Source organism: Grampus griseus (assembly GCF_964374135.1).
Source record: "Grampus griseus genome assembly, chromosome: 7".
Classification (NCBI taxonomy): domain Eukaryota; kingdom Metazoa; phylum Chordata; class Mammalia; order Artiodactyla; family Delphinidae; genus Grampus; species Grampus griseus.
The window spans coordinates 70,786,411-70,814,089 of NC_139001.1; the positions used below are offsets into that span (position 1 = coordinate 70,786,411).

At 41.2% G+C, this 27,679-nt stretch overlaps 1 protein-coding gene across 5 annotated transcripts in view; it reads left to right on the top strand.

Annotated features, from left to right (window-relative positions):
- RBMS1 (RNA binding motif single stranded interacting protein 1) overlaps positions 1-27,679 on the top strand; it is a 209,494-nt gene that overhangs the window by 88,425 nt on the left and 93,390 nt on the right. For all 5 annotated transcript variants that reach the window (XM_082658119.1, XM_082658121.1, XM_082658123.1 and 2 more), the window contains exon 2: positions 25,958-26,133. In XM_082658119.1, the coding sequence (XP_082514245.1) occupies positions 25,958-26,133 (176 nt within the window). The remainder of the gene's footprint in view (positions 1-25,957; positions 26,134-27,679) is intronic.

A 27,679-nucleotide genomic window follows, 5' to 3' on the forward strand; every position in this document is an offset into this window, starting at 1 on the left:
TACGATTTAAAAAAAAAAAAGAAAAGATTCTAGGCCTAAAGAGTGTGACAGAAGATTTGGAGTAATCGCTCTTGGGAATTTGGTGAGCATTCAAATAGAGACGAGTAAAAGGATGCCTAAGCTGTAGCGAGGGCCCCTGGGAGTGCAGGGGTCTGAGTTGGCAGGGTATTTTGACCCTTCTCCCACAGGAAATGAGGGAAAGCATCTGGGTAATGAATTTATGTAGGGTTTGGCATTGGTAAAGGGATTAGGTATGAAAATCGAGAGTATCCTGATGAACGTTAAGGAGACAGGTGAATATTACTCAGCCATAAAAAGAAACGAAATTGAGTTATTTGGAGTGAGGTGGATGGACCTAGAGTCTGTCATACGGAGTGAAGTAAGTCAGAAAGAGGAAAACAAATACCGTATGCTAACACATATATGGAATCTAAAAAAAAAAAGGTTCTGATGAACCTAGGGGCAGGACAGGAATAAAGACACAGACGTAGAGAATGGACTTGAGGACACGGGGAGGGGGAAGGGTAAGCTGGGACGAAGTGAGAGAGTAACATTGACATATAGACGCTACCAAATGTAAATAGATAGCTAGTGGGAAGCAGCCGCATAGCACAGGGAGATCAGCTCGGTGCTTTGTGACCACCTAGAGGGGTGGGATAGGGAGGGTGGGAGGGAGACGCAGAGGGAGGGGATATGGGGATATACGTATACATATAGTTGATTCACTTTGTTATACAGAAGAAACTAACACAACATTGTAAAGCAATTTTACTCCTATAAAGATGTTAAAAAAAAGACAGGTGAAATCAAGAGAGGCACTGAACTTTGAGAACAGGGAGGGTCCTGGAGATTCTGATGAGATAAAAAGGAAAGTCCCTGGGAGTGAGGGAAGGAGAGTGATCAGAGAGGAAACTCCATGGTCAAGATCTTGAAGGTGTAGTCGTTCCAGGATCTTAACCTTTTAGAGTTATTGGGATGATTAAATGAGATGATACAGATGTGTCTGCCTGGCATGCCAGAAATGCTCAAGTGGTGATAATTATTAAGATGTGGCTCTCATATAATTTATACCTCCCTATAACCATTGTTCAAATATTCATGTAAATCAAATCATATTTCAAACAGACTTCAACCACGAACCAAAATAATATATATTTTTTAACTGCACCACAAGCCCAAATTAAGTTTTGAAATATACTATCAAACTATTTCAGAACATCTTAAGTTGCTTTTAAAGAAAAAAAGGTAGACAGGGGTGTGGATCCCAGCTTCATCATTTATTAGTTCTATTACTGTGAACACATTTCTTAAATTTCCTGCATCTTGATTTCCTCAGTGACAAAACGAGATAAAATAATTAATGTTATTGAGATGATTGGATGAAGTCATATATGACAGCACTTGACTCATCATCTGTCACAGGTGCTCTGTCTGCTTCCCTTCTTCCTTGCGGTGTCACAGAACAAGTCAGTTCACACAAGAGGATCTCGGCGGATGGGTCACAAAATGATAATAGTGGTAGAAGATTGTGATTCTGTTCATGAGCAGAAAATACTTTGTTAGGAGAAAGCTCTAGAAGGGAAACTCAGTTCTCATTGATAAATGGAAATGATTCTTCCATTGTCCTTGACTTCCTAGAGTAAAAGATCAAGGAGTTAAAGTAAGATAAAGTGCTTTATGACAGACAAACACTACAGAGACGTTGTTATGGATTCTGAAATGGGTGCCCTTAAACTATTACATGAGTATTTTGTTTTCTTCAGCGTGTGATTTTAAGTTTATGAAGTCTATTGTTCAAAGCCACTTCTCCCAAATTGTGTTCACTAAGATCCTGGGGTTCTATTAAATGTTAAAAGTGTTCCAGGAATTGAAATATTCAGTGTTCAAAGAAACTTGGGAAACACTACGAACTATATAGTATTGTTGTCTTAGAGAGTAACAGTGGAAATCGCATTTAAAAGTCTGAGAAATCCTGCAGTACAGACATTTGTCCAACTTTGTGTATCTCATTGTTTCCTAGAATTATTTGATCATGGTACCTAGAATATTTACTAGCTATATTCTGTGGAACAGTTTGGGAAACACTTATTTAAAGGAACCTTTTGCATTTTAGAGGTGGAAGGGACCTTAGAGATCATCTAGTCCAGCCCTTGTAATTTACCCCTAAGGAAATTATAATCCAGAGACATCGAACGATTTGTTCAAAATCTCACAGCTCAAAAAGCCTAGGTCTTCTGACCCTGAATCCTCCACCATTCTACCTTCAGAGTCTTGGCTTTTCCAAGTGTGGCACACCCTTGCACCAGTGTTTTCAGAATTGCTTTCATATGAGGTGTTTTATTATTCTCTGAACAACTAAGTCCTTAGGGATGGTATGTTGCATGTTACTTTCAGACAAAATAAATTATCTGCCAACTGTCATATGTTTTGTTTTTAACTTCTCCTCTTTTAAGGTTAGTTTTCCCACCTATTTTATTGTTTCTTAGAGCATTTATGAAATCTAGATTACTGACTTGGACAGTCAATCTAGTTTAAAATATCAGTGATCTAGAAAACCCACAGGTTCTAATTATTAATGGACATTCTTTTGCCCTCTAAATTTGTTTTGTCTTTTTCACCTAATTGGCTGTGGGTAGACAAATTTACATATGTTTAGCCCCTTCCTGCCTGACTTACTACAGCATGCAAAATTTGCTCTGTGGTTTCTAGAGTAAGTTCCTGTATAGAAGAAACCACAGTTTAGACTTTACATCCCTGCTGTGTGCTAAAGGCCCCTCTAGGACACACTGAAATGTGCTCTTAAAAAATCTGAATGACCAGTTCCTTGCCCTTTGTTACCATTAAGATATTTCAGGTACTAATAGTTCACTTGGATACTTTCTCTTTTTATGTATCTTAAGGTTAGTCTCAAGAAAAGTGGGTGGGTCCCTGTCAGAGACTCTCACTGATTCCTTCTGGTGTCTACAACGTGAAAATTTATTCTGAATGAATCCTGTGATGTGATAACTAGTGCTCTGGATGAAGTGATATGAAATAATGTCTGTTATGTCATGTGTATCACAAAAGAAGCATAGAATATTAGTGCTGAAAGAACCTTAAGAGATACACTTTTGTAAGTACTCATTTTAGAGTTGAGGATGTTTCAACATCACACAGCTTATTTGTAACAAAGCCAGGACTAGAACACATGTATCCAGGCCATAGTGGAGTTTGAACCTTTTCAAACAAATCCAGCTTGGATTATTGTTCATTCAATCAATATTTTAGAGACCAGTATGGGCCAAGCACTGTGTTAGGCCCTGAAGGGAATAAGACATTGATGATTTTATTTCTCAGTGTTGTAGTGAAATAGGGGCTGTGGAGCAGGTGTATAAATAACTATACAAGGTAGACATGAATCAGTGGCTTAAGAGGTGTAGCTATTTAAGAAGTGCATGGTGTAAGAACATGTCTAACCTATAGCTATCATGCTCCGATTGACCTTAATTTAGATGATTTGACTTTTAGGTGCATTTGATTTGATTCCAGATAGAAACAACGTTCTCAATTGGCTGATCCATTTTGTCATTGTGTTGATTGTCACATTTGAGTTACCCTACCCTTTAATTGACTGTATTAAGCTGCTTATTAGGGCATAAAGCAGAGAAGAAACGGAAGTATGTCTTCCACATTCTTGGCATTAATTCATTGCCAAATTTAGTTTAGTTCTCTAAGAGGGGTGTGGAAGAGCTAGAGAGCACAAAGAGAAATTCAGGCAAAAATGGTACTATTTCAGTTTCTAAGAGGCTCTTCTTTTCATTGTTCACAAGTCAAAGGTATGAAGTAGGGTTGGAAAACATCACTTGTGGAGCTGGGATTGTTGACAATCAAGGGAAACAACAGATCAAGGTTTACCTAAAAATTGCTCGTACATTTCACAGACCACCTACGACTGGGGTCAGCATACGGTTGTCTGTGAAGGGCCCGATAGTAAATATTTTAGGCTTTGCAGGCCATAAGGGCTCTGTCACAATTACTTAGCACTACCTGTGGCTTCAAAGCGGCCATAGATAATGCATTGGGATAGGCTGTGTTCCAGTAAACTTTGTTTACAAAAGCAAGTGGCAAATGGGATTTGGCCTCTGGACAGTAGTTTGCTGTCCAGACCACCCCTGATTTATGGAATCCTTTATTCGTTGTCTCTTCTACCAAAAGGTGCACAGAACCAACTGAAAGAAAGTGATACTCAAACCAGATAGTAATGATACTTATTAGCACCATCAAAATAGAGTAGACAGAGAGTAAAACCAAGTGAGTGTAGGTTTGATTCTTAGCTTTGATCAGAAGGTTTTGGATTAAAGGCTCAATCTTTTTTTTTTTTAAAATAAATTTATTTATTTTTGGCTGAGTTGGGTCTTTGTTGTTGGGCGCGGGCTTTCTCTAGTTGTGTCAAGCGGGGGCTACTCTTCGTTGTGGTACACGGGCTTCTCATTGCAGTGGCTTCTCGTTGCAGAGCACGGGCTCTAGGCACGCGGGCTCAGTAGTTGTGGCACGCGAGCTTCAGTAGTTGTGGCTCACGGGCTCTAGAGTGCAGGCTCCGTAGTTGTGGCACATGGGCTTAGTTGCTCCTCGGCATGTGGGATCTTCCCGGACCGGGGCTCGAACCCGTGTCCCCTGCATTGGCCACTGCACCACCAGAGAAGTCCTAAAGGCTCAATCTTGACCAGATATTTTGTTTGGTTGTATTCGGGGAGGCTTCCTTCATGTATCTATGTAATCAATACTACCTTGGTCTTTTTTTTTTTTTTTTTTTTTGTATTTTGAATCCCTAAATCTTGGTCGTAATTCTGAAATGGTGAGACAAGAGAGCCGTGATAAAATAGAAATAGCATCCTAGGAGTAAAATGTTCATTTTTTTTTCTTTAAAAATATGTTTGGTGTAGTTTGCTAGGGCTGCCATAACAAAGTTCCATAAGCTGAGTTCTTAAACAGTAGAAATTCATTTTCTCACAGTTCTGGAAGATAGAAGTTGAAGACCAAGGTGTTGGCAGGGCCGTACTCCCTCTGAAGGTGTTAGGGAAGAACCTATTCAGGCCTCTCTCCTAACTCCCGTCTTCACATGACATTCTCCCTGTGTGGATGTCTGTCTCTGTGTCCACATTTTGCCTTGTAATAAGGACACCAGCCATGTTAAGAGTCCACCCTAATGAACTCATCTTAACTCCATTACCTTTGTAAAGACTCTATCTCGAAATAAGGTCACGTTCTAAGATACTGGGGGTTAGGACTTCAGTGTATGTGGGGTTTTTTGGGGGGCGGGTGGGGGAGGACAAAATTCAACCCACAACAACCTGGTACCAGACATTCCTTCATCTTGAGTGAAGCTCATCAGTTGGGTACCCTGGTGGACCCCAAATAAAGCTAAAATGCTTCGTGACTCACTCGTGGTCACTTTGGCTTTCATAACACAAGTGTTACACTGGTGGCCCTCTTGTGCATAGCATATAAGGAAATGTTTTATTTTGTTGTTGTTTTTCACCTGTAAGATAAAAGATACTTCTTTACAGAAATAGCTTAAACATGTAAATAGCTACGGATGCGTCCATTTCCAACCATAAACGTCAAGGACCTTGAGGAACTAACTGCTCTGTCCCTGATCTGCTTTGCTCAAGTCCATACCTGCCATTCCAGTCAAAAGTACTTTCCTTGCTTCTTGAAGTCTGTTTTTCCTTCCTCTCCTCCAGTCTTTTGTTAGGCTATCACAGATGGCCACGGAACTCCACACTGTCATCAGCAAGCTCACTTTCCTTTCTTCTGGAAGTTGAAGTTCAAGGTCTCCCTCTTCCAGGAAGATAATCTCTGTCATCTCCCTTTTCTGCAGCTTTTCTGCAGTTCCTGCTATTACATTAGAGCAGAATTTTGATGTGATGGTTTTCCATTGACCGCATCTCAGCTGGGATGTGTATGTGGTGGTGTGGAGAAGCAGTAATGCCCTTTATACTCAGAAAGGGATGAATCGCACCATTACCCATTAAGGCATCAGGTTACCTCTAGGGACTTGGAATGGAAGTGAGTTCCTGAAGTTATTAGGTAAGTCCTTCGGAACAGGAAGATTCTTGCCATTTTTAAGTTTGTTTTGAAAGCTATCATAGAGCTGTAGTTCTGTAAGAATGTGAAGCCGTATCAAAGCTTCTTGAGTCTTATACAAAAAATTTAAAGCTATTCATACATTCCATTAGAGGTGCCTCACTTTTGTTATTCTTTCTTTCACTTTTTCTTTCTTTCTCCGCCTCCCCTCTTTTTTTGACAGATACTAAGGGCACATCTTGATAGCACCAATTTTAAAAAAAAAAACAACTAAATTAGTTATTTCTCTTTACCAAAGTATTCTTCATTATATATAATTGTTGCTTATTTGCGGAATTGTTCTAACTTTTTGTTTGGGTGTGTTCCTCATTACCAGCTAGGTTGTTTTAAGATCTCTGAGCACTTGGAAACTGTATTTCTTTGCAGTATAATGTTTATGGTGCATAGTGTTTTATATACATATTTGGGGCACAGTATTTGCTGCTTTCATTTTCAGGTTTTCTTTAAAAATCCTATTTCCTTACTGCATTCAGGACATGGACTTGCTCATGCAGAATTTTTCAGAACTACCTCAGCGTGTGAAGTTAGGCATACTTATCAGTTATTATTTCGGCAAGAATTTATCAGTGACTGGCAGTGCTGTGTGTCGGGGAAGGTCCATTTCTGCCCAGAATGAGGTCATTGGGTTTATAAAAGCAGCCACTTTCTGAAGTTTGTTTGTTTTCTGCAAATAGTCACATAAACCAAAGTAAGGATTGAGACAATTTGTAAAATGAACACGTGTGGAATTGACTCCCTGACTCCGAATGGGAACAGAAAGATGTCGTCTCGTAACTGTCTAGGAGATGCACTGTGGAAGGCCTCGTCCCAGGGGTATCCTCTAAGCCGATGAGTTGACATTTCTTTGTACCCAGTGAAGTGTATGTAGAGCTGGGCATTGAACTCTCTATATGACTGTTAGTGAGAAGCCACGAAAACCTCTCACATCTGAGGGAGGGTTAGTAAGAAGTGTCAGATCAGGGAAGCAGAAATTGCTTGGATCAGCTGATGGAAAAGAGGATCTAGAGGGTGTGACTAGAGAGTGTGCAGTTTTAGAACCGGAGACGCCTTTTCCTGCCGGCAAGTCCAAGGATCCAGTGTCATTTGGAAGAGCTGAAAGATAAACCCTGTGGGGAGCAAGGGGACAAGATGGCGGCTGCTGTGCGAGTAGGATGGTCACAGCCAGGGTGCTGGGGCGTAAGTGGGTAGGGGCCTCAGTGCCCTGAAGACTCAGATTAGCTGTAGAGGCCATAGCGTAAACCTTCCAGAGTAGGAGGGACACCAAGGTCTCTGAGTCTCAGAGATGTGCTCTCTTTGTTCTCCTGTTTATGTTGGCATTTCCTGAAGTGTGGTCCCTGGACCAACGGCATCAGAATCTCCTGGGGTGCTTATTAAAAAGGTAAATTATTGGGTCCCACTACCTCACTTTCTCAAACACTACAGGGGCATTTTAAGTTCTCTGGGTGACTTAGAAGCTCACTGAAATCTGAGGACCACTGGGTGAAATATTCCTCAGAAAAGCTCTGCCTGTGGGCATCTTCAGTGACGAAGAATGAGCTAGCTTATGAAGCAGTGATCCTTTAAGTCCAGGGGTGATGTAGGCAGGAAATGTAAATGGTGCCAAGTAAGAGAATGACAGATGTATGAGTAACTGAGTCAAAACTGGGTCCAAAGAAAAATTGGGATATATCTCCCAAGGCTGACATCAGAAAAGCTAACAGCACATGTCCCTTGCAACCTGGGTTGGCCAGAGCACTGGACCAGCTGTGCTGATGCATTTGAGCCATTCTGCGTTCCTATAGAAAACTGGAAACGGTTTCAGAGGTCAGTCTGTAGAAGTGCTGAGCCAGCTAAGATGCCAGGGCCAGCCATGAACCTCAGGGACCAGATGAAAATCTTCAAAATCTAGTACACAGAAAGCTGTTTCTTTTTTTCCCCTGGTAAAATTTTTGCCAGGCATGTTTTTTAAGCAACTGCCTAGGGTGTATATGTGTGTTGGGGGGGTGGGAGGAGGTGCATATGCTGCTAGTTCTGTGTACTTGTTGGGGGAGAGGACATGGCAGGGAGGAGAGATCCCTGAGCATCTCATAGTCTACCTAACTGTATGTGTATGATGAGAGTGGGTTTCCATTTTATTTGCTTTGTTGACCTTTTTCTCAGCATCTCTCCCCTACGCACTGAGTGGGCAAGACTGCCATTGGCAGCAGGGATGAGAAAGGTTCCAGGTCTCACACCATTGCTGAGACACTCCCCTCCTCCACAGCTAGACAGCTGTCTAATCAGAAGCAAGCAAAGGACCAGCCCATCAGACAGTGGCACCTGGGTCCTTGCACTTCCACGTGCATCTTTTCTGCTTGCTTAGCCACAGCCCACAAACCTTGGCAGTTACTGTTAATGTTAGGAAACGACATTTGGTCATTAAAAGCTCTTGCTAATAAAATTTAGAGATCTACCCGATTTTTATTCAGCCCTCTTAAGGGAATAGGGCAAAAAGAACCATTAAGAGAAAAAGAGTAGTTAGTGTAATCTCACTTGCCTCCGTGTTTTCCCCATCATTGCCACCTCCCCAGCCCCATTTCCTAAAGCCACGATTGGCAGTCTTTTGATATTTGTAACTTCGATATTGACAATCATATATAGCTCTGTCTCTAGCTAAGAGGGAAAAAGCAGCCCGGAAAGTCAAGAGGTGGGGGTAGTCTTAGGATTTGAAAAACCAGACAGTAAATATCCTGAGATAAAACTTGTTGAAAGCAGCAACTTGTACACCACGTAGAAAACATGCTTCTCAATTCTTCGGGTGACATCCAGCTGGGAGGAATGGTGCACTACAGAGAATATCAATTAGCAGAAGGATACCAGTACACTGGAAGATAGGCACCAGTTAACAGAGGGTTAATGGGAATAATCATAAAATTGTGCCGTTCAGTTAAAAAAAAAATTCTGAGGGAAGTCGAATACGTCCAACTAGGTATGTGAAAAGAGCTGTGTGGTTGGTTTGACCCCAAATGAATTAGCCAGCTGATTAAGCTGCTTAGACTGTTGGTGTCGTTTTACCTACAATTAATAAAATTTGAGTATTTAGATTAAGAAATGAAGTCATCCTACTGCATGAGTATTAAAAGTTTTCATCCAAAAGTTCATCTGTAAGTTGAAATTTTAAAAATCAGAACACTTTTTTTTTTTTTCTCATAGAAACATTGTATTTGGTGAACTGGTTCCTAGGTTTGCCAGTTGAAATGTTATTAATAATAGCTGGATTCCTTGGTTAGCCCCAAAGCCCATGGTCTTCTAATGGAATTTTAGAAATGACGTTGCCACCTTCAGTTCTGAGTCTCTGTTGAACAAAGGGTTATCGTATGGTACATTCAGTAGAGGAAGAGAATGCCTTTCTCACTTCTAATAATCATAGTGAAAAACGTAAATTGAGTGGCCTTTTGCACTCTGCCTCCTCTCTCTCTGAAGGTTGAAGATAGCAAAAGTTAGGCACCTCTAATGGAACATATGCACATCTTTAAGTTCCCTTGTGATGCTCATCTCAACCGTTTTAGGTGATGACTGTTTTACCACATCAGATTCAAGAAGTTTGGGAATTTTAAAAGAGGGGCCCTAACCCAGATGCACCTCTAGTTGGAATTTTAAGTGTAAAACTCACCCAAATGAAAAGGCCCAGGGAATAGGAAAATTTTGGTTAGCCAGCCTTTCCAGGGAGCCTTTCCTGGGGAATCAGCTCCTCCAGTTTCCCTTGCCTTTCACAGCGTCTTCCACTTTTGAACCCACAGGGTCATTTTCATTTTCAGTTTTCTCCATTTTCTTCTTTACTGTGGCTTTGCAAAGGAGCCTCAGAGTAGGAGGAAGGGGGATTGAGAAGCTACTTACCTGTATAAGTCAGTTTCAAGCTTAGGACTGGTGGTGTCTGTACTGAGCAGAGCCCTCTTGGCCATCTGGGTACCAAGTTGCGAGAGGAACACTGAGAAGGAGGGACTCAAGTGTAGCTGGCAGTCATTAAGCGCTTCTTCCAAGCTTGGCATTTCACTAGGGGCCCAGCAGTGATTAGCTTGTGCTGCCTTCACAACTACTCTGTGAGCTGGCATAGACAGTGTCATCCTTACTTTACAGATGAAGAGATGAGATTCAGAGATAATTTGCCTTAGGTCAAGTTCAGTGGTAGATCTGAACTTGAGGCAGTCTGATTTCAGAATCCGTCCTTTCAACCGTAATTGCTTTACTACCTCCTTAGGAGTTGTCTAGGTCAAAGAAGTTGTTCGGTTATTGTTGCTTGTCGGGAGGTTTAAAGGAATACCTTTGGGGGGGGTGATAGTTATCATTAAAGATTTAAATTTGGATAAAAGAAGGGGAGACTAGACTTGTATGCTATGGCAACTAGAAGTGGTTTAGAAATAAACTGGGGCATCTGCTGTCTTGTAATGGCCCCCCACCTTCACCCCCCATCTCTATGCCATAGAGAGAAATCTTCCTTTGGATATGAGGTTGGACAAGATGACACATAAGTTTCTTTCTGGATATAATTATGGTTAATGAATTAATCGGTGTTATAGTGGGTACAGATGTAAAGTAATTCTCTGTACATGTTCTGATTACATAAGTAAGTTTAGGAGAAGTAAGGTTAGGAGGGTCAAAATGGGCCTTCAGAGAAAGTCACTGTAGTGGGTTGAATAGCGTGTCCCAAAATTCGTGTCTAACGAGAACTTCAGAATGTGACTTAATTTGGAAATAAGATCTTTGCAGATGTAATTAGTTAAGGGTCTTGAGATACAATCAGAGCAGAATTAGAGTGGGCCCTAAGTCCAGTGACCGGTGTCCTTCTAAGAAGAGGAGAGACACAGAGAGCTGACCACGTGAAGGCAGAGGCAGATTGAAATTACGCTACCTCGAGGCAAGAACTGCAGGAGCTGCCAGAAATTGGGAGAGCAGGAAGCAGCCTCCCTTAGAGCCGTCGGGGGAGCATTGCCCTGCTGACACCTGGATTGCCGACTTCTGGCCTCCCGGACTGTGAGGCAATAAACATCTGCTGTTGTAAGCCACTAGGTTTGTGGCGATTCGTTACAGCAGACTTAGGAAACGAATCCAGCCATTTCCCACTGTCTCCCCATTTATATGTTAACTTCGGTATAGCTTAATATACAAATGTACCATTATAGTTCCTATACAAATCTAAGTTTTAAATTTCCTGACAGAAACTAATGACATTTGAATTGTATTAGGATGGTGATACTTATATTTAATGAACTTTTTTAAAGCGATGCAGTTCATTTCAAGGAGTAGCATTTTCTCTGTCTGTTTCTTCTAAAGCCATGCTGCAGCTGAGGGGGCGGTGGGTGTGATTTGTGGTTCATCCGAGAGAATTTTATCAAAATACTCAGATGGCTCCATTAAGAAGTTAGTCCTCTAAATAACTCTCTGTCGTACACTTCTCTAAGGTTAAAAATCAGTTCAAAGGATTGGAGTGAAGGTGTCATTTTTCAATTGAGAGTCTACTGAAGCAACTCCTGGCAAGAATGAATAACAACTGCCTGACCAGATGTGGCCACTACCAAAGGCAGGAGGATCCCAGAGTGATTATACCTTCTTGAAGGTTTATAGTAATTCTGATTAATCTGTTTTGAAAAGAGAGAGACCCACATATCTCGGGTATCCAAAGGCAATACGATTAAAATTGTTAGGACCCATCTTTTTCTCTGAATTATATTTCTCACTATCAATCATAATTTGTCCAGCATCCCTGGTGTTTTTGAAGTCTTAAACTAGGAATTTTAAAAGTCCACCTGTCATAGAGTTGGGAGATTGTTCCAGAGATGCTACAAGTCTGGAGAGGAAATATAATAGATTTCAGTGAAAATAGAGATCTTGTTTCAGCTACGAAAAGGGTATGATTGATGCATTTTGCCCCAGATATCAAACTCCTCTCTAAGACAGACCCTGCCATCATCCAGCCCTGGCCAACTCCTCTCACCTCTTTATACCCCAGAGCTGTTCAACATACAGCAGTTAAAGCCCTGCAGCAGTTGCATGGTTTCTAACATATGTCAGTCCATGTGTTTTCCCTCACCACGTACATAAAGTGCTTGGTCCAAGCTCTGTGCTGTACAGGGTGGGATAGTCAGGCAGGATGTGGTTACATGTCCTCAAGGGGCTTACAGGCCAGGGAAGCAGATTTATTCTTTAATTCAAATGTAGAAATAACCATGTTAGTAGGTGTTAAACTTTTGTTTAGATTAAAATACCACATACTGAGAAGATCTAAAGGAAAGCATGTTGCCTGAGTGTTTTCTAGCGATATTCCTACACAGTCATGCTGTACTGTTGGGATCGGGGTAAAAGGGAACTTACCACTAAGTTCCACTGTTTTGCAACCAGTTTCTTGAGCCAAAAACCTTTTGGTTATGTTTTATTGATGGGTATTAGGAAGATTTTTAGTAACCATGACATAGGCAGAATATTCATGGCAAAGGTCATTTTTCTAAAAAAAGAGTCTTCAGGTAGAGCAACTGTGTATCAAATAAGACCCCCAATTCAGTGAAACTCAATGGCACACCCCTCCCTTAACGCCTACTTTCTCTTCCGCTTAGCTCCTAAAGAGGTTGTCAGGCAGACCATATTTCACATCCAGACGGCCACCTCTTCAGTGATGTTGGGAAAATCTCTTAACTTCTGTTCTCTCAGCTATAAAATGGTGAAAATCTACCTCCCTTATTGTGATTAAATGAAAGAATACATATAAAGCACCTAGCTTGGTACCAAAAGACACAATAAATGCTCAACAATGTTAGCGATCAGTACGGTGAATAACACTCAGTTCTCTAGAAAAAAATGTTTGCAGTAAGCTGTCATGGTTTAAAATGGTGTTCTCCCTCTAGCTGTTGCTTATTTCGCTCTTTTGAAAGATTGTCTAGGTACATTTGATAGTAAAACGATCACAGATTACAGCCCCAACTAAAACAGGTAAACAAATGGCTAAGCCTGCTCCCCTCAATTAAAAGTATTATTCTTGACATCTTGTCTCTTTCTAGAAAGATAACTGCTAGCGAGCATTTGCACATCAGCTATTATCGCAAGCTATGTTTGGATTTTACAGTAAGAAAGAACGAAGATGAAGTTAGAGTCTCCGATGTAGGCGATGCAGGCAAAGTTTCCATGTGTATTTCTGGGGACAGCGGAGTGAGATAACCTGTCTAAGATTTTAATGGATAAATTCTGGCTTCAGTATTTACAATTTACATACTACCTTTTGAAAAATGTATTCAGGCAGGATTAAATTGTTTTTTAGATCTGCATCTCTTTCTAATTTGCTTGGTACTGGAAGTTCTCCTAAAAGTAGGATGATGGTGTAATTTGAATAATTCTTATGTAACTGGGAGCAGCTACTGGGTTGCAGAGACAAGCAGAGCAGGGGCTGACTGGCACCCTCCGTGCCTCGAGGTGAGGACCTCCTTCTCCAGCTTCCCTGGCTGGAGTGTAGAAAAGGCAGTTTGCCCATTCATTCCTAATTTTTCCCCCCATACTAGAAGTTACAGTGCCTGGTTCTGGTCTTTAAAAAAAAAATCTACCATTCTTCTTAGTTCATTCTTTTGTTCTATGTCCCGATTTTTAAATTGGGCAGAGAGTACTGTTTTGAGATTAAATCTAGTCCAAAATGTAAAGGAAATATCCAAAGACTTGAATTTTAGGATTTTTTTTTGACTTTTAGGATTTTTGATGTCTGTATGGAGAAATAGAAATTTTAAAACTGTTTTTGTCCGCCTCCTGCATTTTTTCTGTTTCAGCAAAATAGTTTGGTAATGCACAGGTTCCCTGAAGCATCCTTGCTGCTACTTCACATTCACACAATCCGGAGAGCGTAGGAGATCCTAGGTGGCTTGCAGGCCACACCTGGACCATTCCCGTCTGCTCTGTCAGGACAGGGGTTCACAGCAGTGTTTTTCCCTTTCCTGTGCCGGCAGTGCTCATTGGCTGCTTTGGTTTAGGTGGGGTGGGTGCAGAGAGCTGGCCCCTCATCACTGGTCATCGAGTGTAGAGTCTCCTGAAGCCAGTTTCCATTTAGGTACAATTGTCTTCACCACTGTGTTTCTTTGTCGATGGGTGGGAAGAGATGATGTCATTTTCTTGTGCATTTAGAAGGACAGAGATTTATGAAATCCAGTTTGGGTACCTGTCACTAATAAATTAGGTTAATCTGATCATGATTGAGAATGAAAGATTGCATGTTTGATTTCATGAAGCAAAGGTAAAGGATATTTTATATGCTACATAGTGAAACTAAATATAAGGAGAGGAAAAGGGGATGGAAAGGCTCAATGGAGCTGTGCTGCTGTGGGGTGTGTGACCCCCATACCCGACCCCCCAAATTCACAGAGGTTCCGGGTCTCCTTTCTACCGAGAGCTAGAACTTGAATCATACTGTCCCAGGTTTCTTGGAAAAGAAGGTCCCTCTGAAATTTTCAACTTTCAATCAGTTTCAGATGAAACTGATGCTTTGTGATTAACTTGAGCAACAGAAAATAAAAGGTCTTCAGGAAGATGAATAGCTTCACTTTTTTTCTTCTTGAGCAACAATCCCTACTTTAAACAAAGAGTATTGTGAAATAATTTTTCTTTTGAAAAAGAAGTCCTGTCTGGCTTACATAAATACTGAAACTGTTTCCCAGATTCCACTTACTGCAGAATGAAGTTGTACGTTAGTTTATCTACTTCAGAAAAGATGAAGAGAGGAGTGAACCTTGCCAGCACTTGGGTTGGTTACCTTCCAAGGCACCCAGGTACTCCAAGGCTGATACCATCAGTCCTGAAGTGATTAGACAGCAGTAGTGCATGGGCTGGCTCCACAAGAGAGAGGAGAGTCTCTGGGCTGCTGTAAGCAGTGGATAGTCAGTCTAAATATACAAGAGAAATCCCACAGGGAAGAAAACTTGTTCCTGCAAAAAAAAAAAAAAAAAAAATGAAGAAATGCTTACCCAGGTCAAAAGAGGAACAGTTCTTTAAGTATACTGGTGAGCTACTGGGAGCAGGGTTCTCATAACTTTGGGGATTTCTGAAGGAAAACCAACTCGTCTTAGAGAATGAATATGAGTATAGCCACTGTGAAGCTTTAGGATAAAACCAGACACTGGAATACATGAAAGGAAAATCTTCCAAGTCTCTAAGTTTCTTTGTAAGGAAACTGAGGGTTGAAGTTTCTTGGTTTAAGTGAGTGAATTTGTGACATACATAGGGAGACTAGAGAGTGGGCGGACAATTCTAGAGACTTTTCAAAGGTTTCTAACCTAAGCTTATTAAATTGCCATTTGACCCCGAATGTACTTCTCTGACAGAAAGGCAACAAACTGCTATAATTAAGCTGTTTGATTTATGTATCTTCTTGTAGATGGTACAGATAGTGATTGTATTATTCACAAATTTTTAGTATAAACACAAAAATAGAGTGGTGGCACTCACAAGGATTTTTTAGGAAGTTTGAATTGTAAATTTTTTTTTTTTTTTTTTTTGGTAAGCAGGAAATTGGATGTCTAGCATACACTTGGACATCCAAGCAAGCAGTCTAAAATATGAGGTATAAAAGAGGCAGTACAAAATACACACTTTTTCTATGATACCTTAACAAGACTAGCACATCAGTTTTCCTTTTTAAGACTCATTGAGAAAACTTGGCATGTACCATTATAATTGCTACAATCCTTGTAGCAAATAAGGGCTGGTGCCCTTTGACAGCACTGGTGGGAAGGGAGACCTAGTCCTGCCTTGAATTAGCTGTACGACATTGGACATATACATGCTTTGACTTCTTTGGGCCTCAGAGGGGTTTCCTGGAAAGTAAGGTATTGAATTAGATCAGTGTTTATCAACATTTTAAAAGTCAAGCCTTCTTGAGTGAAAATAAAAATACTGCCCCTATCTCCACTCCCCACCCATCTCTTAATATTCTTTTATACTTCCAGTTGAGAATTACGGGACTGCATGATCTCTGATGTCTCTCTCAGCTCTGGAAAGCAGATGAACAGAGGTTTTCATTTCATTTTATGGGTAGATGCACCTTGCTCCTTCTTAAAGTTGGAAAGGGCCCTTTCCAGAATTCATTGTCACTCACCAAGAGTATTTATTGCCCTGAGTCCTTCCTGCCTTATGCATGGGCAACACCCAGAAGCTTGCTAGAACTGCAGAATCTTGGCTCTACCCAAGTGGCTGAGTCAAAATCTGCATTTTAACAATGCAAGTGATTCCTGTGCGCATCAAATTTTGAGAAACGCAGCAGAGCACTGTTTTGTAACCTGCAAGTGGCAGCATTAGTGGGGTGTGGAATCAATTTAGTAGGCCGCTACTAAGTCGCTACCAGCATTTCTTATTTAAGGAAATAGGCAAGAAAAGGTACCGTTAGGGTACATTGCATAGGGTAAAGGAAAATAACTTCTACGTCTTTGCCTGTATGTGTATACAGTGTTTCAATCTCAGGCAAAAAATTAATTTTTTAGGTGGATCTCAGGCAAAAAAAAAAAAAAAAGCCACTGTGCTTTGTGTCTCAGAGACAGTGTGTCTCAGAGACAACCATCTGCTTAATCCCTTCTACTTACTCACAGACATTTACGTAGAAATACATACACAGAGATACATAATAAAAAGCTGTCCTACACTAATTATCCATATTGTATCAGATGTAAACTGCTAAATTGTACCATGAAAAAGCAATAAATGTGATTATTAATTTTTTTGAGTTGTAGTAACTCAAAAATTTTTCCTGTTGAGGTTTTACTTTGGCTATATACAAATCACAGCACGGTCAGATATGATTTCATTTTTTGTATTATTATTATGGGAAGATTTCAAATACTTGTTCAGTTTCCTGAAAGTACAGATAATGCTTTTTTCTCCAGGGACTGATTTGTGAAACCCATAATGCTGCAAGCTTATTCACATGTCCCTTTGCATCTTGGGGAAAAAAAAATTGAATAAATTCATTTGGGGTTTTTTGGGGGTAAACTGGCTCATGTTTTTCTAACTTTATGTTTAGTTAATCACTTTACAGTACTTTCAATAAGTGTTATGTAGTGTAAAGAAAGTATATTTTTAAATAGGTAATTTCCACCCTGAGGACTTTGCAATCTCAGCAATAATTCTTTACTTACAAAAAATGCTAGAAAATACAAACTGTACTATACATAGAGTTTTAAAAACAGCTCATTAGAGAAATGCAAATCAAAACTACAATGAGATATCATCTCACACCGGTCAGAATGGCCATCATCAAAGAATCTAGAAACAATAAATGCTGGAGAGGGTGTGGAGAAAAGGGAGCACTCTTGCACTGCTGGTGGGAATGTAAATTGATGCAGCCACTATGGAGAACAGTATGGAGGCTCCTTAAGAAACTACAAATAGAACTACCATACGACCCAGCAATCCCACTACTGGGCATATACCCTGAGAAAACCATAATTCAAAAAGAGTCATGTACCAAAATGTTCACTGCAGCTCTATTTACAATAGCCAGGAGATGGAAGCAACCAAAGTGTCCATCATCGGCTGAATGGATAAAGAAGATGTGGCACATATATACAATGAAATATTACTCAGCCATAAAAGAAACGAAATTGAGTTATTTGGAGTGAGGTGGATGGACCTAGAGTCTGTCATACAGAGTGAAGTAACTCAGAAAGAGAAAAACAAATACCGTATGCTAACACATAATGGAATCTAAGAAAAAAAAAAGTCATGAAGAACCTAGAGGCAAGATGGGAATAAAGACACAGACCTACTAGAGAATGGACTTGAGGATATGGGGAGGGGGAAGGGTAAGCTGGGACTAAGTGAGAGAGTGGCATGGACATATATATACTACCAAACATAAAATAGATAGCTAGTGGGAAGCAGCTGCATAGCACAGGGAGATCAGCTCGGTGCTTTGTGATCGCCTGGAGGGGTGGGATAGGGCAGGTGGGAGGGAGGGAGATGCAAGAGGGAAGAGAAACGGGAACATATGTATATGTATAACTGATTCACTTTGTTGTAAAGCAGAAACTAACACACCATTGTAAAGCAATTATACTCCAATAAAAATGTTAAAAAAAACAAAAACAGCTGGAAGGAAGTTGACCATGCTGGTATCCTAACTCCATTGGGGTGAGGCAGGAAATTCAGGCTTTGCAGAGGTGTTCTGAGCTGTCATGATAAAGGTAATGCTGCACTTCCCTTAGGAAATTTCCTTTTTTCAATTTATTTTGAGTAAAAAGGAAGAGTTTGTTCTTGTCCCTTTGCAGGGCTCTATGTCAAGGAACAAAACAGGTGTGGATTTGAAAATTCTTCATTTGAGACCCAAAAAGAGAATAAAAACACTCTCTATGCACCTGCATTCAGAATCCAGGAGAGTAATCAATTTTGTACCAGGAGTTTGGCAGGATTTTCTGTTTACTGTGTTCCAATAGCTGGTTGTTATGAACTTTCTTTTAAGGTGGTTTTGGAGCTATTACATGGTCTTTTGATGTATAAGAGATTAAATAGAATGTGAAATGCAACTTTTTACTGATTACATGTTGAAACAGAAAGATGTGAAGCTGTTAACCAACAAAAAGTCTCAGTAGGTCCAAGTTATTCAGCTATAATATTTTCATCTGAAGACCACTCTGGCTCTAAGAACTCTGAATATTGTATCTTTAAAAAAATTTTTTTAAAATTTGTTTCTTTAAACTTTAGTTGTACTTTTAGCATAGCTTCTGTATTTACTGTATTTCCTCACAAACATCTGTGGCTAAATAGGGACTCTGTGCTTGGCTTAAGTGGTATACGGAGGTGAGACCACAGTGCGACTCCTGTCTGTCTTCTAGCTGCGCATGTGGTTGGGTGAGTCTTCTTTCTCGGGTCTGCTGATTCAACCTCTTACTCCATTCCTCCGGCTGTTGGTGCAGGTAGATAAGAGTACCCAGGGGCTTGGCTGGGTTTTGTCCTGATATGCCTTAGCTGGAGACAGCCAGAAGCATTATCCAACCTTAGAATTCGGAAATGGAAGGGAGCTTAGAAATCACCCAGTCTAACCTGCTCATTTCCCAGGCGAGGACCTTGTGCTGCTCAGAAATGATGCTCCAGTTACTGGCCGAGGCAAGACTGGACTCCAGATATGCAGATTTTTCCATTCAGTCATTTTTCTTTTGTATGTAGAGAGGAGGGGGGAGAATTTCCTTAGGTTTATGTCCCCCACAAGCTATGCTCTTCATTTATCATCTTAAAATTTTCTGTTCTCCCTGTGAGACTCTGAACAGTCATGTGTGACATTATATCGATATTCTATATCGATTTCTAGGTAATCCTCCTACCTTTCTAGTGTCATCCCCCCCACACACACCTTCTCCTCCCCAAACATCAGCTTGTCCTAGCATACCCTTGAGCCAACCAAGGGAAAAGACCAAGGAAAAGAGGTTGCTCTTTTCCCTGGCTTCATGAAGAATGATGCTTCCTATCTGTATCTTGGTCGGCTCTTCTCCTCTGCCCACACACCCACCCCTTTCAGGACTGCCTTTCCTCTGTTTTTAATGACTTGCCGTTAATATCCAGCTCCCTCAGCCATCTACGCCCTCAGTGAAGCCGCCTTCAACCTTTCTGTCCCAGGCCCTCTCATCCCTCTCATCTCATCTCAGGGATGAGCACTTGGTTGAACTCTTAACTACTTTTAGAAACCATACCATACCACACCATTTTACGTGATGCAATTAAGGGTAGATAAAGCCAGGAGCCCACTGTTAAAAGCTTTTCCTTCCTAATGAATGTGCTTTCTGGTAAGGAAGTTTTGAACCCGTTGCCTTAAGCCCCTCACTTACTTTCTTGGCCTTCCAGTTTTCCGGTGAATAACATACTTAATGCCTTCAGTGCGGAATCTTTATGTTGTTTTTTGTTTTGCTTTTAAAGATTTTTTTTTTTTGATGTGGACCAATTTTAAAGTCCTTATTGAATTTGTTACAGTATTGCCTCTGTTTCATGTTTTGGTTTTTTTGGCCGCGAGACATGGGATCTTAGCTCTCCCACCAGGGATCGAGCCCACACCCCCTGCATTGGAAGGCGAAGTCTTAACCACTGGACTGCCAGGGAGGTCCCTGTTTTTTTGTTTTTTAAAGACTTTTTTTAAAGAGGAGTTTTAGGTTTACAACAAAACTGCGAGGGAGATACAGATTTCTCACCAACCCCGGGTCCCACACACTCATTCGCTTCCTCCGTTATCCGCATCACTCGCCGGAATGGTACATTTTAAAATTTCAGTGCACGTCTGAAATTTATTTTTTTTAATCTGATGGACTTAGGTAAAGAGATTTCTATGTAGAGATTGCAACTTTACATTTAAGGATGAGATTTGATAACTATCTTAGTGAATATTAATTACGAAGCCTTGGGAATTTTTAGTTTTAGATTTTTTAAATAGCCAACATAACAACATGGACCTCTCTGCTTCGACAGACAGAATCCAGCAAAAGAATACTGAATAACCTATTGCTCAGTTCCATAGTTTGAGGCTACAAAGTTTGTTTCCAAACAAGGAACAGTGACAATATGAGACCCAGTTCATTAACTAATTAGCTATGTGATTTTAAGCTTTGATATCCTGGCATCCAATGGGATTACCTGATATCTGCCCATTTGTCCTCCTTCCCACATGATGGGTAAGTAAGACCCTGCATGTGTGAAGGGGCACCATTGTTCTGGGCTAATGTCGGTGCTGTCCTTTCGCCTCCTGGCCTACCCGGAAGAACATCTGCTTCCTGGCCAGCTTCTCATCTCTCACTAACTCACCTCCCACTTCTCAGCTGTGTACTTTCCCAGCTCCCTGTGCCAGGAACTTTATCTTTCTCAGTTATTATTCCTAGCCCTTTTGGAGCCACTCAGATGTCTAAATGGAAACAAACCAACAAAAATGTTCTGACTGTGACAAAATTGGCCTATTCAGATGATCTGCCCCCCCCACCCCCGTTCCATAATTCCTCTAAATTATTAAATTTCCTTTGTATCTTGAAAGCTTTGGGAGAAGAACCAGTATATGGCGTTAGTTTGGTAGACAGTGCCTTTGTGTAGTACTCAGTTCACGCCAGGATTGATACTACACTATTTCCTGGAGAAATGATGATGTCCATGACTTCTGTCTGCTCTCAGGAGCAACTGTAATGATTATTTTGCTTCTGGATAAAGGAAATAGTTGATGTGGTAAACCTCCCTGCTGTTTGGTGGTGGGGTGTGTGTGTGTGTGTGTGTGTGTGTGTGTGTGTGTGTGTAGTAGGGGGTGGCAGGGTGGGGACAGGGATTATGGATTATAACCTTAAACTATGAGGATGACAGCCTTAAAGAAGACTTGAGGGTAATTAAAAGGCAGATACTAGGTTTCCCTTCCCTTCAAAGTATATTCTTAGGAAAGTTACTAAGTGAGGGGGTGAGGGAAGAACAGCTTCAGCTATAAGATTGGTCAGAGCACTATTCTTGAGCCTATTAGAAATAGGAAGGAAATAAGACAATAGAATTTATAGTGACAGGTCTTTGTTTTTTCATTGTTCTTTGCTGGATAGAAATCTACAACAATGTACATGATTACTAATATATTTTTAGTTCACACGTGGTTAATCCCGTTTTTAAAAGAGACTTAGATTTGCATTTATGTAGAAGAGACTTCTTAATGTGCATTGGGGTGAGGGGTGATGTGATGGGGAGGGAAATAGATTTACCGTACGTGTAGTTGCGTGTCTGTCTTTTAGTGTAGGAGGTGAGTGGGCTTTCCTGGTGGGATGGAGGCATCAGAGCTGTCCACACAGGAAGTCTTCCCTGAGTGCTGTCCACACAGGAAGTCCTCCCTGATTGTGGTCCACACAGGAAGTCCTCCCTGAGTGTTGACAAGCCCTCTTCCTGCTGGTGCCCACACCCACTCCTGCAGGGAGTGCAGAGAGGCTCTGCTAACAGAGCCATCCATTTATTCACCACCAACTTTATTTTTCTATCACTTTAGGCATGCGAATTCAGCCTAGTTAAATGTTATTGTGAAAACTGAATTAGCTTGTTTTCCCTGCCCTTGGATAGATAACTTGATAGGTATCTTGTTTACCTGACCTGAAGCAGTGAGATTAGGCCAGAGAAGGCTGAGCTACAGACTCCTAGGCTCTTGTGGGATGGGTCAGCACTTAGCTGTGGTCATTCAGCCACCCAGTTCCTTAAATAAATAGGTTGAATTTGTGAAAATTGTCCACATACTTCATCCAAGGGGTGGAAGGTGGGGAGTGTCTTTTCAAATTCTAGGGCAGCTTAGGGGTTTTTGAGAGGCAAAATGTAAAAGGACAACCAGTGATGAAAATGGAGTTTGATAAAATATTGTCCACTTGTAAGCTTTTTTTTTTCTTTCTTGTTTTTTTTTTAAGTCTGCGGTTCATGCTGTTGAGGCACTTGACTACAAAGTGTAATTGCTTTAAATTGATCAGGGTTCTGAAGTGTAGATAAAGGCTTGTCAGTGTTTGTGTCTCGGTCTGGGAGTGAGGGTGCCATTCTTCACTGGTTAAGTGGAGCCTTCCTAAAATGGTGACTCTGACGTTCGGCTGTAACGTGCTGTAGCCTTCCAAAACTGTCTGCAGAATTCTTTTAATGAAAAGATTTATAAGGTCGAATTTTAAAAACTGACCTTTTTAAGGGTTTTGTTAAAAAAAAAAAAGCACAAGTTGACTGTTGCTCATTAAATTAACTTAAAGGCACCTTGGAATTTTTTTCTTAAAAAAACTTAGCCACCAATGGTATTAAGTGTCATATTTCAGAAAAACTTCAATTTCATAATTTAAGTTGCAGGAAGAATGGGCACAGAAAAATGAAATAATATTAATAGTTCATTTAGGATATAGACAGTGTTTTGGGTGCCATTCAGAGTACAGATCAAGGGCTCTGGCTTTGTTGTCCAGCAGATCTGAGTTCAAATTGCAGCCCTGCCGCCTACTAAAAGTGTGACCATGGCACATTACTTAACGTCTCCTGAGACTCAGTTTCCTGATCTGCAAAATGGGAGAACAATAATGCATCTGTCTCGTTTGGATTAAGTAAGATGACGCATGGCACAGTGTCTGGCACATATGAAACATGCAGGATATGACAATAATCATTACCCTGCTCTTAACAGTTACCATTAACCCATTCTGAATATTTTGGAATAAACTCCTTTATTGTGTTTGCATTTTCTTCTTTGAACATGAGGAAGTCTTTATCAGGATTTAAATTTTTACTTTCAGTGAGTTCTAAAAACTCAATCTTTGATCTAAAATTTTCTGTACCAGAAAATGGAATATGGACAACTTGGACTAATTTAATGCTTCTTGTCTTTAGTCATCAACTATTTCTGAGAGTTGATAATAGGATTCATTTGAATTTAACCTTAGTCACCAGGACTCACCAGAGACCAGTCACCCTCCTCAGGATGCATTCGGGACCTCCCTTCTCCCAGGTGGGATCGGAATACTAGGAGATTTCTTTCCCCCAAAGAGTAGGTTAGAGAGAAAGTGGGGTGGCACAGACTGTATGTGCTCCCCACCTACTTCCAGCATGGGAAAATATTGCTGTCATAAATATGGAGGCCGGTCAAAGATGCATTCCATCAGCTGTGTAGATCACGGCTCTGCTTCTGCCAAATATAGATACATAAATAAAAGCCTGCTCCTTCACGTCCAGATAACTCACACATCCACACGTTTCTTTTCATTGGGTAAGTCTATGCCCGACACTCCACTTTCCACCCCAGAGAAGAGCAGAGGTGAGAGCTGAGGCAGACTTGGGATGCAGTCTTTCAGATGCCTGCTGGTTCACTTTCTTTGGGTGGTGTCATCCCACTGCAAGGTGGGCATGGACCCAAGCCACAGCTCCTGTCAGATCCCTGCAAGGCTTACCCAGGTGACCACGTTTCGTCCCCCGACTGCAGCGCTGAACACACCAGGTCCTATGGTGAAAAGCTGTGTTTGAGGCAAGCACAGGCTCTCGGATGTGAATCAGAGGCGAGTTAAGAAAAACTACAGTCTTGCCTAGATGTCTACAACTGTCAGTTCTTTGTGTAAATCGAAGGCTAGAGACAGGGTGGCAATATATGTGTTAACTTCCCAGCCCCTCTGTTCTTCACTGAAGTGAGAAATAGAGGGTGCCTTGTTGATGGCAGGTTGCAGCTAGCAGTTATATTGAGTGACTTTGGAGAAGGGACACAGACCTCTGTGTGGCACAGCTGGGAGGTCTGAGGTGCCAACAGTGGCAGAGCAGGAGAAGGGCTTAGTTTATACCTGGAAAGCTGTTTTTATCCCTGAGAGACAAACAGGGATGAGAGGAAAGGATTTGAGTTCAACTGCTTATTAAGGGCATAAATCAGATCGACTTGATAGGATATGATCTCAGACAGGTTTTGTTTAGATTAAGCTGTGCTGATGTTCCTGGTTCAAGTTCAGCCTTCATTTATACATTGACTGTTGTTAACCCTTCTTGCACCTCTCCTTTCTGAAAAAGAATCCCTTGAGATAAAGGGGTGTTTGGACTCTGATTTTAATTTAGCAAGGGTGCTGGGCAGTGAGAAGAACCATCTTCATAGTATAGGCCATGAAGAAATGGTTACATGTCTAGATTCATGAGGTGCCCAGTGCCTCAGGATACTGTGGGGTTAGGGTGGCCATGGCAGAAACTGGGTGCAGAGCCAGATAATCTGTCCTGGAAAGTTGAGTTTGCTGACAAGGTCAGCAAGGTTATATTTATTGCAGGGGGTCTACGTTTTGAACTTTCTAAAGTGGAATTTAATTGTGTCCTAGAGATGCCTCATTTTCTTGTTTATGGTAGTAAAAATCAAGCTGTAAGATTTGAAAAGTTTGTTGAATGTCTAGTGACTAATTTTACATCTTCAAACTGTCACTCAGTGTCAGTGATGCCCTTGGTTAGTCTATTTATTATTTAGAAGATGTGAAGTAAAAACAATTCCTGTCCTGGTGTGAAATGCAGAGCATTTGCTGTGAGGACACTTTGGGGTGTGCTGACTTCCATGTCAAACTGAACCATTTAACTTCCTCAAAGGTCATGTGTGTGGCATAGGGACAGAGAACTGTGGTTTCTTTCGATTGGTTAACAATTATCTGATGTGAGTACATTTTCAGACATTCTTCCTAGGTGGCTGCCGACTGAAACCACACCGAGCCTGGCTTGCAGGCTTTGTAAAAGTTACCTTGGTTGCTGCCAGGCCTGGGAAGGTTTCCAGCTTCTACACCATTCTCACAGGGGTTAAATTTCACAAGGTTAGCCAGAGCGAAAGGTAGCCGACCTGTGAATCTCATCCAGATGTCTCAAGGAAGCCATGGGCCTGTCTTACAACTAGGTGAAGTCTTCCTTATTTGAGCCTCTTGACCGAACTCTAACCTTCTTACACTTGAAGAGTAATCTTTTTTTTTTAATCCCTAAGAATCATCTCAATAAAATTGTCAGCAAGTTTCAATCAAGTGTCCTTCAGAATTTGAAAACCTTTTCAAAAGTCCAGTGATTTCTAAATGACTGTAGATTAAAATGATATTATCAATAACTTTATGCAAGTTCGTTTTGAGTATCAGATGTGTTCCTTAAAGTATGTGAATAAAATCTTACAAAAACTTAGTCCTGTTTCAGGTGTAGGTAGAGAATATTCTGCTGAGTAAAATCCTATTATTCATGTTGAAGGAGAGGGTATTTTTGTAGAATGAACAGATCTTTTTTAAGGTGTAAATTAAAATCTGCGGTAAAGTAGCTGAAGATAAATCTGTATGCGTATCTTGGTAACTTCGTCTTGGTTGGGAGGTCATACAGCCTCTGAATCGGTTCTGTCTGGCGTTCTAACGCTGCCGTCTTTGTTTTCCAGCAGTCTCTGGTCCCAGCCCACCCCATGGCCCCTCCCAGCCCCAGCACCACCAGCAGTAATAACAACAGTAGTAGCAGTAGCAGCTCAGGATGGGATCAGCTAAGCAAAACGAACCTCTATATCCGGGGGCTGCCTCCCAACACCACAGACCAGGACCTGGTGAAGCTGTGTCAGCCGTAAGTAGAAGTTGTTCTTGTGTTTAGCTCCTAAATATCTCCTTGATCATATTACAGAGTGAGATAAATTGTGTTATAAGAGAGGTTTAGTACAAGACAAATCTGGGAATGCTCATTCTGGTCACAGTTGACAGGGTTCTAAGTTTTGAGTCCTTGGATGCTTTTTCAGTCAGCATTACAATCAACAGAATGCCTATATAATAAGATAAATTGGAGCATTTGCTCAGTAGAATTTGACTTTATTGGCGCATGAGAAGCAGGCTATGAATTGTTTAAAAACACGGCTGGTTCCTTTTTGAGGAGTGCTCATATTTTGTGGAAGCACCTCTTGGGGCCATTCTGTCTCATCATAAGAGAAACTTTCGTTGTCACCGTTTGTCAGAAAGGTAGTTACCGTCTAACTTAATCCTAAATGGGTATAAACGCTAATGCCAGGGGGGCAAAGGTAGTCTGTCTTCACTCACACCTGTAGTTTTGTGGTCTGGGTTGTTCACGCTCAGCTCTGGGCATTCTTTTTTTTTTTTTTAATTAATTAATTTATTTGTTTATTTTTAGCTGTGTTGGGTCTTTGTTGCAGGCTTTCTCTAGTTGCGGCGAGCGGGGGCTACTCTTCGTTGCGGTGCGCGGGCTTCTCGTTGCAGTGGCTTCTCTTGTTGTGCAGCACGGGCTCTAGGCACGCGGGCTTCAGTAGTTGTGGCACGCGGGCTCAGTAGTTGTGGCATGCGGGCTCTAGAGCGCAGGCTCAGTAATTGTGGCACACGGGCTTAGCTGCTCTGCGGCATGTGGGATCTTCCCGGACCAGGGCTCGAACCTGTGTCCCCTGCATTGGCAGGTGGATTCTCAACCACTGCACCACCAGGGAAGTCCTCAGTTCTGGGCGTTCTTATGCCCAAAGTTCCTATTCCTCTTCTCACTGCCCCCCGTGCTGTGTCCTGAGATGAAATGTGCATACATGTATAACTTTGTTCCAAAGGAAATTTGCATTATATGCTTGTCGATAAATAGAATATAAGTATGCTACTTTGCTGCAATCACATTAACTAAGGAAGAAAGCACCAGTTTAAACCAAGGAGCCAGAAGCACTGTACATTGCAAAGATCACAGTGTAAAGACTAAAAGCCTCCAATCCCTTTAAGCTATAAAAGCCTACACGTACAACAGCCTCTTTTATTTTTCCAAAGACAATCATGGTCCCTCACAAACAGAACTTTATATAACTGTGGAAAAGGACGTCCACTAAAGAGTGTTTCCTGTTCCCTGAAAAGTATTTCCGTTTCTAAACACATGATTAATAGCATCTTATTTTTGTTGTACTGGGTAAAGTATAAATGTATTACTTCTTGCTTTAAGAAAAAAATTTTTTTCAAAACTTACTTGGGCAGCGTTTGCAAACTGGAACTAAAAGTAACATCTGGCCTTCCATCAGGAGCGCTGGTGGTTTTGCTCTGTCGTGTTTTTAGAGAGGAGGGTGGGACACTGGGAGGTGGTTCGTCAGCATCTGGAGAGCCTTCGGAAGGCCGCCACCCTCAGGACCCTCCCTCCGCCT